General features: G+C 38.9%; 1 protein-coding gene across 2 annotated transcripts in view; it reads right to left on the bottom strand.

Moving 5' to 3' along the window:
- Positions 1-14,795, bottom strand: part of CFAP221 (cilia and flagella associated protein 221) — a 79,534-nt gene that overhangs the window by 44,967 nt on the left and 19,772 nt on the right. For both annotated transcript variants that reach the window (XM_074363514.1, XM_074363515.1), the window contains exon 7: positions 2,794-2,897. In XM_074363514.1, coding sequence (XP_074219615.1) covers positions 2,794-2,897 — 104 coding nt within the window. The remainder of the gene's footprint in view (positions 1-2,793; positions 2,898-14,795) is intronic.

The raw sequence follows: 14,795 nt of genomic DNA on the forward strand, positions 1-14,795 counted from the left end.
TTAATAAACAAATTCACTGAAGTTTTAGGATACAAAATCAATATAGAAAAATCAGTTGCATTTCTATATCCCAACAACAAACTATCAAAAAGTAAAAATTTTAAAAATCTCATTTACAATAGCAACAAAAATAATAAAATACCTAAGAATATTTTTTTCCAGTTCTAGTGAGAAATAATTGACATACATCTCTGTATAAGTTTAAGGTGTACAGCACGATGGTTTGATGTACATATTTGCGAAATGATCACCGCAATAGGCTTAGTTAACCTCCATCACTCAAACAGATACAATGAAAAGAAAAGAAAAATGATTCTCCTTGTGATGAGAAATAAATTTAGCCAAGGAGATGAAAGACCTGTACACTGAAAACCATAAGACATTGATGAACAAAACTGAAGAAGGCACACATAAATGCAAAGATATTCCATGTTCATGGACTGGAAAAACTAATATTGTTAAAATGTCCATAGTACCCAGAGATACACAAATTCAATGCAATCCCTATCAAATCTCTAATGGTATTTTTCATAGAAGCAGAACAAACTATCCTAATATTCGTATAGAATCACAAAAGACTTGGGATAAAATAAAAGCGGCATCACACTTTGTGATTTCAGACAGTATTACAAAAGCTATAAAATAGTATGATATTGACATAAAAATAGACAGATTAGTGGCAAAGATTAGAGCCTAGAAATAAACCCATGCATACATGGCAAATTAATTGACAAGAAAGGAGCCCAGATATATAATGAGAAAAGGACAGTCTTTTCAATAAATGGTGTTGGGAAAACTGAACAGTCACATGCAAAAGAATGAAACTAAACTACTATCTTACACCATATACAAAAATGAATTCAAAGTGGGTTAAAGACTTGAATGTAAGACCTGACCATAAAACTCCCAGAAGAAAACATAGGAAAAAATCTCCTTGACACTGGTCTTGGCAATGACTTTGGGGATTTGATACCAAAAGCAAAGGCAACAAAAATAAAAATAAACATGTGGGACCACATTGAATTCAAAAGCTTCTGCACAGCAAAGAAAACTATCAACAAAATGAAAAGGCAATGTATAGAATGGAAGAAAATATTTGCAAATCACATACTTAATAAGGCATTAATATCCAAAATAACAAGGATCTCATCCAGCTCAGTAGCAAAAAAACAAATAACCCAATTAAAAAAAATGTGCAGGGGACCTGAATAGACATTTGTCCAAAGGAGACATACAAGTGGCCAACAGGTACATGCTCAACATCACTAATAATCAGGGGAATACAAATAAAAACCACAATGAGATATCACCTCACACCTGTCAGAATGGCTATTATCAAAAAGATAAGAAATAACAAATCCTGGAGAGGCTGTGGAGAAAAGGGAACCCTTGTGCACTGTTGGAAATATAAACCAGTACAGCCACTATGGAACACAGTATGGAAGTTCCTCAAAACATTCAAAAAAAAAAAAAAAATAGAATACCATATGAAATAACAATCTGGGTATATCTCCAAAGGAAATGAAACCATTATCTTGAAGAGGTATCTGTACTCCCATATATTCACTGCAGCTTTATTCACAATATCCAGGGCATGGAAACAACCTGTGTCCATCAACAGATGACTGGATAAAGAAGTTGTGGTATATATATATACACACACACACATATATATACATATACACACAATATTATTCAGCCTTAAAAAAAGAAGGAAATCCTGCCATTTGCAATAACACGTAGGAAGCCAGAGGGCATTACGCTAAGTGAAACAATCCAGACTAAGACAAACCCTGCCATGGTATCACTTCTACGCAAATCTAGAAGAAAAAAAAAATCCAGTTCCTAGAAACAAAGAGTAGAGAAATGGTTATCAGGGGTTGGGAGTTGGGGGAAAAGGAGAGGTTAGCAAAAGGGTACAAACTTTCAATTCTAAGATGAATAAGGTCTGAGGATCTAATAGAAAACATGGTGACTATAGTTGATAACATTGTATTGTAAACCTGAAATCTACTAAGAGAGTTAGAACTTAAATGTTCTTACGCACACACACAAAAGGTAACTATGTGAGGTGATGGATGTGTGAATTAACTCGATGTGGGAATCCCTTCACAATGTATACATACATCAAATCATCACATTGAACACTTTAAATAGCTTATAATTTTATATGTCAACTATATGCCAATAAATCTGAAAAAATAAAAACAAAAACTATTTTAGCACTGACAGCAGACCACAGTGAACAGACATTTACAACTCTAAACTAAATATCAAGAGACAGAAACTGAGAAGTGGACATCAGTTCAGGTGAAGCTTTCAAAGCTCCTGAGCATTGCTGGGATCTATACCATTCAGGGCGTGCAGGCAGACTGTCCACACCACACACGAGACAAATGCCTGAAACCCTTCACTAAGACTCAGAAGAAATAATATTCCCATTTCATTTGAAATTGAACTAAAAGGAGACTACAAAACCAAGCATGGACCGAGTCCAAACTAGAACTGAAAGGATTGACTTCTGATTTCAAGTTTTGACTTTGGAAGCAATTTACCTGGACATTATTATAAACTATCTGCATGATACAAAGTATCCCAAAGTGTCTTGATTCCCAAGTGTCCAAGTCCAATCTACATTATGTCAGATATGTAAAGTTTATTATTCTTACACATTTGAAAACAACCTATTCAAATGTGGCGTGTTCTCTTTCCTAATGTGAGACCCACTTTCCAAATCCTCTTCCATCTGAGAACTCTCAGGAAATTGGAAACTTGAAAATTCTCTCTCCTTACCTGATGTTGGCTCAACACTAAAGGCTTGATGAGACTGAATCAAAGTGACATGAAACTCGAAATCCACAGGACAACTGCATTGCAAAGGAATAACATACTTTTTGCTGCAAAAAAAAAAAAAAAGAAAAATGGAAAATATTATTTTCTTTATAACTAGCTCTTTTGGTATCAAGGACTAGAGACTCAAATTATGTAATAAACAATCACAACAATGAGAACAGTCAACGCTCATACAATATTCCTGGGTGACAGCTAGCCTACACAATTCCCAGATAGTAACGACTCTAATACTACCACATAGTAATATGATTTCCCACTTACAGAAGGGGAAACTGAGGCACAGAGAGGGTTACTGTCTTGTACAAGGTGACAGAGCTAGTTAGTGGCAGAACCAGGATTCAGTGCAGTCAACTGTTCCGCATTTATGCACCAAACACCTCTGTCTTGCGGCCTCTCGAGTCCTGGCAGGTTTATCCTGTGGGTACTCACAGTCACAAGAAAGGGCATCTCTGCCACACAATATGCCCCAGGAGACCTGGGAATGCTGAGTAAGCAGACCTCGCAGAAACCTGGGAAGCCCCTGGCCTTTACAGAGCCTGGAACTGGACCGCGTTGAAGAAACCACCCTGTGGGTCGTGTGTGGCTGAAATATGCTAGAGACTCTATTTGGTTAGAAGCCGAACAATCAATCAGCAGAAGATCTGGAGAGGGGCTGTGCTCTCAGAAATGCTCTCACCCAAGACAGGGCTGCCTTCTGAGTAAGCTTGAGGTACTTACTTACAGCCCAGAGGTGGCATTTCTTAGTAAGCCCTGAGCTTCTCCTAATGTCTTCTCCTTCCATCAGGACAAGCCCAGGTCCGCCAGAGTTTGCAGGATGATTTTGCGGGAGAAGCAGAGCTGTCCAGCCACCATTTGGCATCCCTCGGGGAGCTGGGGCAGGTTATCTGGGCCCCTTGCAGCAGCTCCTCCTCTAAGTAACTCCGCCCTGCCCTCACCCTTGCCTTTCTCTGTGCCTCCCTCCTTCTCCTCCGTCTGGGCTGTGTGTTCCCTTCCCCACCACCTAACTCCCTCACCTTCACGGCCCACCACGCCCTTCTGCCCAGTGGCTGGTCCCTACCTCTTAACCTTCCCAGTGAGGACCTCCCTGCCAACTGCTCGTCTCCCTCACACGTCCCAGCTCACACTCCTGGGAGAACCAGACAGTAACGGGTTTGAGCAGAGCTGCCAGGCCAACTCTTACGCTGCCTTTTGGGCGCTGCCATCCCAGCCTAGTCTGTCTATGGGCTTTTCCCATCCTTACCTGCCAGCACCTGTCTGTCTACCTGGGAGACTCTTAAGTCCTGCGAAGGCAGAGCTGAGTCTACTTGCTTCTCCGGCATAACTCAGCAAAATCCCAGAGTCAGGCACAGACAACAAATATTTGTTGGAGCAAAATGAAATAATTCTTTTTCAATAATGATTTTGGGGATACAGTATAGTTCAAATATGGTTTTAAAAATTAAGCCAGGAGCATTTTTACTTGGAGTAGTTCATCACCTTAAAAAATGTCTGAAATATTCCAAATATAAAGAAAAATATAGAGAATAATAAAATAAAAGTCCCTTTATCCACTACCAAGCTCCATCAAGTCTTTTGCTTTGGGTAAATCAATGTATTATTTTTCAAGACATAGAACATTGCAGAACTGCTGAAGCTCCCTGTACGCCTCCCCCTGGTTCTCTTCTCTCTCCTCCCTCCCCTGGGGAGGGGGGGCTCCCTGTATTCACCATCATTCTCATAGATTTTTATAATATCATCACATATATATGTACCCATAAAATATATAATATTTATTATTTGCCTTCAGAAATATTGTTCTAAAACTTGCTAATTTTGCTCAAAATTATGCTTTTGAAATTTATCCATGATGACACTTGAAGTTCCGTTCATTCGTTTTAACTGGTGATGGGTATTCCGTTGTATGACCACATCATCCTTATTTCTCTGCTCCCTTGTTGAAAGGCATTTAGGTTGTTTGTACCCTCCCACTACTGCACTGAGGTAATGACGGTCCTCGGGTGTGACTTCTTTTGCATCTGTACCAGGGCTACTCTAGCTAAAACCAAGGAATGGAAGTACTGCTTAGCAGTAAAGTCAAAATATCAACTGTATTAGCTATGGCCAAAGTGCTCTCCAAAGTACTTGTATCAATTTATACTTCCACGAGCAGCATACGAGGGCTCCTGTTGCTAACCAACACAGGATTCCCAGACATTTTAACTTCTTCCGACCTTATGGGGTGAAATGGTATCTCATTTTATTTTCATTTTCATTTTATCGAGGTTCAGCTTCTATTTGTGTGTATCCATTTGGGTTTCCTCTCCTATGAATCGCCTGGGTGTTTTTGTTTTTTTGTATTTTTTGCCCACTTTCCTATTGGGTTGTTCTGTTCTCTTATTAACTTGTACATTCTAGATGTTTGTTATGTCAGTTATACTCACTGACCTATATTCTAGACAAGGGTCATTGTACAGAGTAATCACTTCAGCCCACAGTGAAGTGAATACTTCATAGATTTTTTTTTTTTACCAAACTCATAAATTCTGTCCTAAATCAGGGTCTACTAGAAACATCAGTTCATCCATCTTAACTTTCTGAGATGCTTTCTAATTCTGAAACACAGCGTACATAAAAGTCATCACGTTTTCAAGGCAATTCAACTTATCAGACACTCAGGCCCCACTGAGCATCAGCTATTTACAGCACGGGGTAAATAAAACTGACAGTGCAAATTACATACCCCTCAGGATGTAAGTCGCCTTCGGTAATAGTCAATGTGAAGCATTAAACTGCCCAAACCTGGTCTGAACATTAGGCCAGTAACTCACACAGATACATGGGCTTTATAGCCCTCCAGTCAATACCCCCAGGGCTCTGCTCAGAGCTGCCCTAGCAAGGTAAAGTCTTCTGCTTGGGGTTCTGCTAAAAGTTGGAAGTTTGCATTTTCCTGAACTAAAGTAAAACAAAAAAACCTGCTAAGTCTTTTTATATATACCCAATCTGTAATTAATTTCAGAGCTCTGATAATTCCCATGGAAAAGGTGTCAGAGTATTTGTTTAATGATCATTATATGAAGCCAAGTTCCTGATGCATTAATCGGTTGGAAAAACAAGCAATTCCTTAAGGGCACAAAATTCCAAGTGCCTGGATTAAGAAGGAGACACAGCAATGTGAGTAATACAAATTTCAGTGGAATCACTGAATTTTGTTTTCATTGCTGCTATTCATATTACAGATGTCAAATTAGCGTGGAGGGGCTCCTTAATCATTAAATCAAGGGCAGTCTAGACTAATTTGGATCGAGAGAAATTTTGGCAAATACGAAGTTTAGTTTATTTAGTAGTTTTTCATATGTGAAGAAACAATCTTATTAGATTCTGGGGTGGGGGGGAGATTTAAAATTCTCAACTAAATTCCCATTGCTAAATACAATTAAATCTGATCTGCAATGAAGAAACATGAATAAATATACATATCTCATAACTATTAATCATCGATGCAAATAAGAGCCTGAATTAGAGTTCTTCTATAACTTACAGAAAGCAGCCAATTAAAACATTAAAGCAGTTAGAAGTTAGTACTTTTGCAAGTAATTACAACTTTTTATCCCTTTTACTTTATTATATAAACATTTAAGCAAATATGCTAGGCTATGTATAAAAAGATATAAAGTACTTTGAAAGAATTATACCTTATTTTTAATAAAATCCAACCCAAACCTTTTAAATAATAGACTTACATTATGATTATGTACAAACTCTGTGCCTATTAGAAGAAAAGAGTACAAACTGCCTTATAGAAAGTAAAAATTATAAAATAACAGTAAAAGGAGGAGGGTATAGCTGAGTCTCAGAGTGTGTGCTTGGCATCCATAAGGTCCTAGGTTCAATCCCCAGTACCTCCATATAAATAAATAAATCCAATTAGTTACATCCCCCCAAAAAACAGAAAAACAAATTATTAAAAAAATTTTATATAACATAACAATAAAAACTCAAATGTCTTTCTTGTTCTTTGTCTCAATAAATGCTAGTAGAGGGCCAGACACCACATTAATTTCTAGTAAATTATGTAACACTTGTATTACCTTACTCTGATGTGATTTTTATCATTTACCCTAAAATTGAACAATGTGTTGGTCTAAGGAGTAATCAAGGATTTCTTGAGAGAATGGATGAGCTTGTAAACTTATTGTAGATAACATGAAATCAAATTTCCTCCCCAATTAAAAAAATCTGAATGTTTAGAGAGTGGAAGGAGGAAGCCATCTTGCCATAAATAAGATTTGACTCCTTTTTAAAGATTGAAGGTCAATTGATGACACGCAGGACAAATGCTGGATTCAGATAGCACAATAAATTAACCATTATAATAATTTACAATACAATAATAAATGAACCATTAGTTATTACACATGCACAAAATTTTAGGGAAACACCATCAAGACAAAGGGAAGCCTCCCACAAAGACAAATGTATAATTTAAACTATAAGATAGACTCTAACTTAGCCAACTGAGTAGGACTTTTCCTTTGTCAACGACTCTTTGATATACGAATCATTTACAGATCAGAAGATGTGGACAGCAATAACGTATTTGTGGGACATCCATTCCCTTCCAAATGTACAGAAGACTCATGAAAAAATAGAGTCTGAGCAAGCTTTGGGACTACATGTCGTGGCAGTTTTAAAACACGCCTATAAACTTCTTCAGCATTTCTTCTGTTGAGAAGTGGAGTCTATGTCACCTTCCCTGGGACCTGGGCTCTATGACTACTTAACTACAAGATGGCTGTGGAATTGATGCTGCCCTCCTTTCTTAAGGCCACGCTGAGAATCCAGCATCTCCCTCTTTCCCTGGAATATTCACCCTGGAACCCAGTCTCCATGTTGTAAGGAAGCCCAAGCAGCCTGTGGAGAGACCTATGTGGGGAGGCTCCCAGTCCTCAGCCCAACTGAGCTCCTGGAAAACAGCCAGGATGTGAGTGGACCATCCTGGAAAGTGGATTCTCTCAGCCCCCTCGCTGGGCAGCCCTAGCTGACTCTCCATGAAGCAGAGCAGCTTTCTCCATCAAGCCATGTTCAAATTGCAGATCCGTGAGGAAAACAAACGACTGTTGTTACTTTAAGCCACTACTTACTTCTAGGGTGGTTTGCTACATAGCGGTAGAAAAACAGACCCAAAAAGCATTCTTTCTTTCTCCCTCATTTCTCCTTTAGTAAATGATCACCTTACCCCATTTCTGGTTGAAATCTTAATTTGGCAAAGTCTTTTTTTTTTTTTTTTTTTTTTTTTTGGTACTAGCCCTTAATATGCACCAGTCACTGTGCCTGTACCTCAGCTAACTCTCTTCTAAAAATTTTTTTTTTAATTTTTGGGGGGAGATAATTAGGGCTTTATTTACTTATTTTAATGGAGACACTGGGGATTGAACCCAGAACCTCATGCATGCTAAGCACACACGCTACCACTGAGCTATACCCTCCCCTCCTCAGCTAACCCTCTTAATGACCCTATGAGGTAAGTACTACTATACACACGTTATGGGTAAATAAACTGACCTATGGGAGGGCCAAGGACACACAGTTAATAAGAGATGAGGTGGGAACTAAAGCCATGACCCCAGACCCCAAGCTCTCAACTGCGATGCTACATCACCTCTCCTTGGTCTCTAATAGTAACGGAGAGCCAATGACATCTCATTGTTTGCATTGCTGTCTTCTTCTCTATTGACTTTCTCTTAAAACTGACCCCTCTGTGCTCCATTTGTTGAGTTTTTTGAAAGCCATTTCCTTTAATTGGCCCATCAGCAACCAAGGCCTATAAAATCCCAAGACCTTTTCTCAAATGTTACCAACTTCCTCCCCAGCACTGGCATGCCCAGAGAGAGAAAGGAGAAAATCTGGGGACTGGCTAGTTTTTTCCCTTTAAGCTTTAGATGTAAATTGCGGTATTCAGAATGCGACCAATCAACACAGAACGAAATCAGAGATAATGATTTTTTTTTGCCTGAGAAGCCAGACCCCCAATCCCCCAAACAAATGGGAAACAATGTGAAAATATAAAGAGTTGAGAGTAAATTATGTTGCAAATTTCAAAGTATGCCCTTTTATCTCAGATAATTTATATTCTTAGGAAATTTCATATGCTGTTTATCTGATTTTCAAAGACACAGTCTCACTGGGATTGGGGCCCCAAACCAGAAGCAAAGGGGACCCATGATCCTTAATGATATAGCCAAATAAAGACAAACACAAATTTACATAAAGAAATGTTCAAGTAAGGTGGGGGAGGATATGGCTCAAGTGGTAGAGCACATGCTTAGTGTGCATGAGGTCCTGGGTTCAATCCCAGTACCTCCTCCAAAAATAAATAATTACCTCACACACACTCACACACAAGTTCAAGTAACAGGTATCTAGTTTTTTTTTTTTTTTTTTTTTTTTGCACCTATGGAATTAAACACTACCCTCGTTTCAGACTAAGCTTAGACCAAGATTAGAGGCAAAGACTGATAGAGAGTCCAATAGGGAAGTCTGATGTTTTTCTCTTGCTGGCCTGGCCTAGAAGCTCCTTTCTCACCCTTGGTTCAGTTCCTCCCCCAACCCTACTCAGTTCTCCCTATGGGTAAAACCTCCCCGGCTCCCTACCTGCATCCTCACCCACACCCCAGTAATTTAAGAAAAGGTGGAATTCTGTGGAAAACACTAGGGAACAACTGGAATTAAATGAGGTCACCTCTGCATAGTTGGTAAAAGAAGTTAAGGTAGGTGGAAAGGAACTGAATTTTGAAAACGTTAGAGGTGACCAGGTGATGTTATCTGTCATCTGCAGAGATAGTATGTACCCTATTCATATTTTTAAAATAATTTTTAAAAAATGTGGTAAAATGTACATAACATAAACTTTACCATTTTGCCAATTTCTAAGTGTACAGTTTAGTGGAATTAGGTACATTCGATGGACCAGGCAGATGACTAGATATGAGCAGAGAAGTGGGGACACAGGCCAAATGGTAGGAATTGGGCAGAAAGGAGGGGCACAGATTAAATACAGGAAACCATATATCACATAAACAACAGGGGTCCTTGGGCAGACAGAGAAAAGCAGGAACCTCTGGACTGATAAGAAGTCACACATTTTGGGGTGACAAGTGTCCTGGAGACCGACAAAGAAAGGGGGTAAAAGGCAGGAATCTCCAGTGTCCGAATATAACCTTTTGCTCATTATGCCCTCATTTAAATAAAATTAGCCTTGCAGATGAGAAGTACCCATCACGCACCAATGCCAGGACACTTTCAATCCAGATTAAATACTTACAAAAATCCCTCCTCCTTTTGGGAAGGTGGAGAGTTGGGATGAAAATCAGGGAATACAACCCCAAACGCTTCTTCCCCCATGAATATTCTGCCTATTCATTTTTACACTCCATATAACCAACTTGCCAAGGAAACTCAGCGCCGCCACTCACCTGAGCCTGCCCATTCTCCCCTTGAGAATGTATTATCTATCCCTTAATAAACCCTCACTTTACTTTCTTAACCTCCACGTCTTGTCTCTGAATTCTTTCTGGGACCAGACAGGAACCTGGACACGTGTTACATCTACTGGCAACACATTCACACTGTTGTGCAACCATCACCACCATCCACGAACAGAACTTCAGTCATCTTGCAAAATGGAACCTCTGTAACCATTAAACAGTCACTCCCCATTCCCTGCTCCCCCAGCTCCTGGCAACCACCAGTCTACTTTCTGTCTCTAAACATGACTAGTCTGAGTATCTCCTAAGAATGGACTCATACAGCATAAAATGCCTTTTAGAAATTAACTTAGTTTACTTACACATGAAAATATTAATAGAACCAATAAATGCTACAGAAAACAGCGCCTACAACTCACTAGAGTTGCAGATGAACGTGGGAAAACATGGAATAAGGAATGAAATTCAGGGACGCTCATTTGATTTAGGGCAGGGCCTGTGGCCAGAGACTAGAAATCAGAGAGACATGGCATCAGGAAGAAAGTCCCATTAAAGGGAAAGGAAGGAGCCAAATTGTGACGTGAAAGGAGATGAAAAGCCTCCTGCAGACCGATGCCATTTTTTGTTGTGAAAAATATAGCATTTATTGTGACAAGATAAGAGCATACTCTAGGAACTCCCGATAGACTTTTCTTCTTTTAGAAGAGAGAGTGGAGGGAACCACATGCTGGCTGTATTCAAATCACACTTCCTCGGGGCTAAATGACCTGTCATGTGGTTTGGCCTGAAACAGCCAGCAGGGCACCAGCTCTCAGCTCACTAGTCCCTGCACTCACCCACCAGCAATTAGGAGAACAAAAAGCTCACTTGGCAATGGAATAAGAAATGAATTTTTCAAGCAAAGCAGCTTAAAAGCAAATTCTTCTGGTTTTGAAATTGCAGTCTGTAAGAATTTTTAGTGAGAAATTTGGGGCGTACTTAAGAGAAAGCAACTGTTGAAGAAAAAAGTCACAATGCAGTTGACTGGTTGCTAGGTACTCTAAATATTTTGACAAGCATTAAATAATAACATTCTAGAAGCCATATTAAAAGTGCACGCGTGTGCATGTATGCGTGCGTGCGTATAGGTATCACAAACCTATGATCCTGGGCATCGGAGAGCAGCAGCAGTGACCATGTGTGGCTGCTTGGACAGAGTTTGGTGTGAGATCTGGCAGCTGCAGAAACCAAGCAAGAAGGAATAGAGCCCAGGAAACACTTTCAGTTTAGGGTGTCTCTCCATGACCGAAAACCATCCACAATTTCTGCCTTTGCTTCTTCTAGGAATGTGCTTTGGCTAGACTCTGAAACTCCTTATGTTAAATTCTTAAATATTGGAACTGGGAACTGATCCATGGATATTTTTCATAGCAATATTTTTAGGTTTCCGATTGCATAGTCCATGATACTAGCTTGGTAGTTTCATATAAGCCACAAAATATATATGCTGTTAAATTTAACAAATTAGTCCAAGAATTTATACAATATCTGATAGGAAGACCCTAAACAAGAAAAAGATTCTCCCTTTAATCACGGCCCCTGATACCCACATTCTTTTGCTCTAGGTGCTGATATGTTTGTACTGCTCCATCCCTGAGCGCCATGCAAATCCACTGGGCAATTTTCCAGATCAAATTTGCACAAAATCTAAGGGAGAAAAGCAGAGTATTATAATTTTTGAGCTAGGCGCTAATAAGGTTAATATTACATTCCTAAATTTCAGTTTTTCAGCTTTTTAATGGCTTTCTCTAGGAGTCAAAATTCTAGGATTCAAAATTTTGTGAGAAAAATTTGAAAAAAAAAAAAAAACCTAATTTTGATCTTCCAATGAAAATTCTGTTTGCTGGCTGTCTCAAGTTGACATTGACTTCCTTTTTTTTTTTTTTTTTTTTTAAATGGAGGTACTGGGGATTGAACCCAGGATGCATGCCAAGCATGTGCTCTACCACTGAGCTATACCCATCCTCCAAGTTGGAACTCACTTCTGCTAAATGAAAGGGGGAAGCATTTATGCCCTTTTAGTATTAATATAGATTCTTACAGTTTAGATGATTTTCTTTGCCTGCTGAAATTCATGAAAAGAGACTGGGCCAAGATGAGTAACTAGATCAGCAAAGGGATATTAAATCAAAGCAATTTTAACTATAAAACGTGGAAGAATTCTTCATATAGCAACAATTCAGGCTGTTGTTAGGAGACAGTGATTGTTTTATCTGAATATCAAGTTTGAAGCAATTTTGAAATTAAAGTTCAGTATTGCTCAATATATCCAAGTAGGGGCTGAAGTAAAAACAAGTGTGTTGATGAGCTCAAGTCACTCTTGTCAGATGATTCCATAAAATACTGCTTCCAAACAACTCTAAGTTTGGGATACATAAAATAAGACCCTATCATGACCCTATTCCCTCACCAGCTAAAAAATGTGAATCTATTCTGGTTAGGGAGAGCTTAAAAAATTCCTTCAGAATTCTACAGTCTTATCCTGACACCTTCACTCTAACCCAGTTACAGTTTGTTCTTGGGCTCTCACATAGAGGCTCTTCATTGGCACAATGCAAGATAGGATCTGGTTGTTATCTGTGCTGGGGCCAACCCTCGCCATCAGCCTTTCCCTCTCAGTGCTAGTTTGGGAATGCACATTCTCCTGTGGCCCAGATGCTTTCAACCTCAGGGGGAAGCAAGAGAATAAGGTTTCAACTGGACATCGATTCTGACCTTGGTTATTCCCATACCTTCTAACATGAACAATGAAATTCACTGCCTAAGGAAACGCATCCTTTAGTCAGTTCTTAAACTTATGATGTGAGTTTCAGAGATGAAAATATCCTGGCTTTGGAATGGAGTAGCTGGGGACCTTTCCTATTAGTGTTGTTAATGTGGCCCTGTGGTCTGCAGAGCGTCTGTAGTCCGGATATGAACACGTGATTCTACCTGTTATAAAAGCAACATGGCTCCCTTGCCCATAGGACCAGATTCAGAGCAGAAAGTGTGGAGGTGAAGGGAAGTCCAAGAGAGGATCCGGGTGACTTTCAGGTAAGCTTGTCTATAGTGCTCTAACCAACTGGTCAATGAAGTCAGCTTTGTGCGAGGATCAGTTCGTGCCACATGGAGAGAACAACTAGTCAACTTGACTGGATTTGCTTCAGACTTCAACCAGTTATTTGGTATGAGGTAGACACTGCTGGAGAAACTGCACAGCATGATGATTTAACATGAATCTTTTTAGAATCATGAGAATGAAAAGAGATAAGACTTCAGTATCTGAAACTGAATCACTAATTTAAATCTCCCAACAAACAAAAGTACAGGACCAGATGGCTTCACAGGCAAATTCTACCAAACATTTAGAGAAGAGTTAATACCTATCCTTCAGAAACTATTCCAAAAAATTGCAAAGGAAGGAACAATTCCAAACTCATTCTATGAGGCCATCATCACCTTGATAACAAAACCAAAGATATCACATACACAAAAAAGAAAATTACAGGCCAATATCACTGATAAACACAGATGCAAAAATCATCAACAAAATACTAGCAAACCGATTCCAGCAATACATTAAAAGGATCATACACCATGATCAAGTGGAATTTATCCCAGGGATGCAAGGATTTTTCAATATCTGCAAATCAATCAATGTGATACATCACATTAACAAATTGAATAAAAACCATATGATTATCTCAATAGATGCAGAAAAAGCTTTTGATAAAATTAAACATCCATTTATGATAAAAACTCTCCAGAAAGTGGGCACACAGGGAACATACCTCAACCTAATAAAGCCCATATATGACAAACCCACAGCTAATATCATACTCAATGGTGAAAAGCTGAAAGCATTTCATCTAAGGTCAGGAACAAGACAAGGATGCCCACTCTCACCACTTTTATTCAACATACTTTTGGAAGTCCTATCCCCAACAATCAGACAAGAAAAAGAAATAAAAGGAATCCAAAATGGACAAGAAGTAGTAAAACTGTCACTGTTTGCAGATGACATGATACTATACATAGAAAATCCTAAAGATGCTAACAGAAAACTACTAGAGCTCATCACAAATTCGGTAAAGTTGCAGATTACAAAATGAATATACAGAAATCTGGTGCATTTCTACACACTAACAACAAACTATCAGAAAGGGAAATTAAGGAAGCAATCCCATTTACCATCACATTGAAAAGAATAAAATAACCTAGGAATAAACCTACCTAAGGAGGCAAAAGACCTGTACTCTAAAAACTATAAGATGCTGATGAAAGAAACTGAAGATGACATAAACAAATGGAAAGATATACTGTGTTCTTGGATTGGAAGAATCAATATTGTTAAAATGGCCATACTACCCAAGGTCTTCAGACTGTACTACAAAGCTAATCAAAACAGTATGGTACTGGTACAAAAACAGACACATAGATCAATGGAACAGGATAGAAAGT

Source organism: Camelus bactrianus, chromosome 5 (genome assembly GCF_048773025.1).
Source record: "Camelus bactrianus isolate YW-2024 breed Bactrian camel chromosome 5, ASM4877302v1, whole genome shotgun sequence".
Taxonomy (NCBI): Eukaryota; Metazoa; Chordata; class Mammalia; order Artiodactyla; family Camelidae; genus Camelus; species Camelus bactrianus.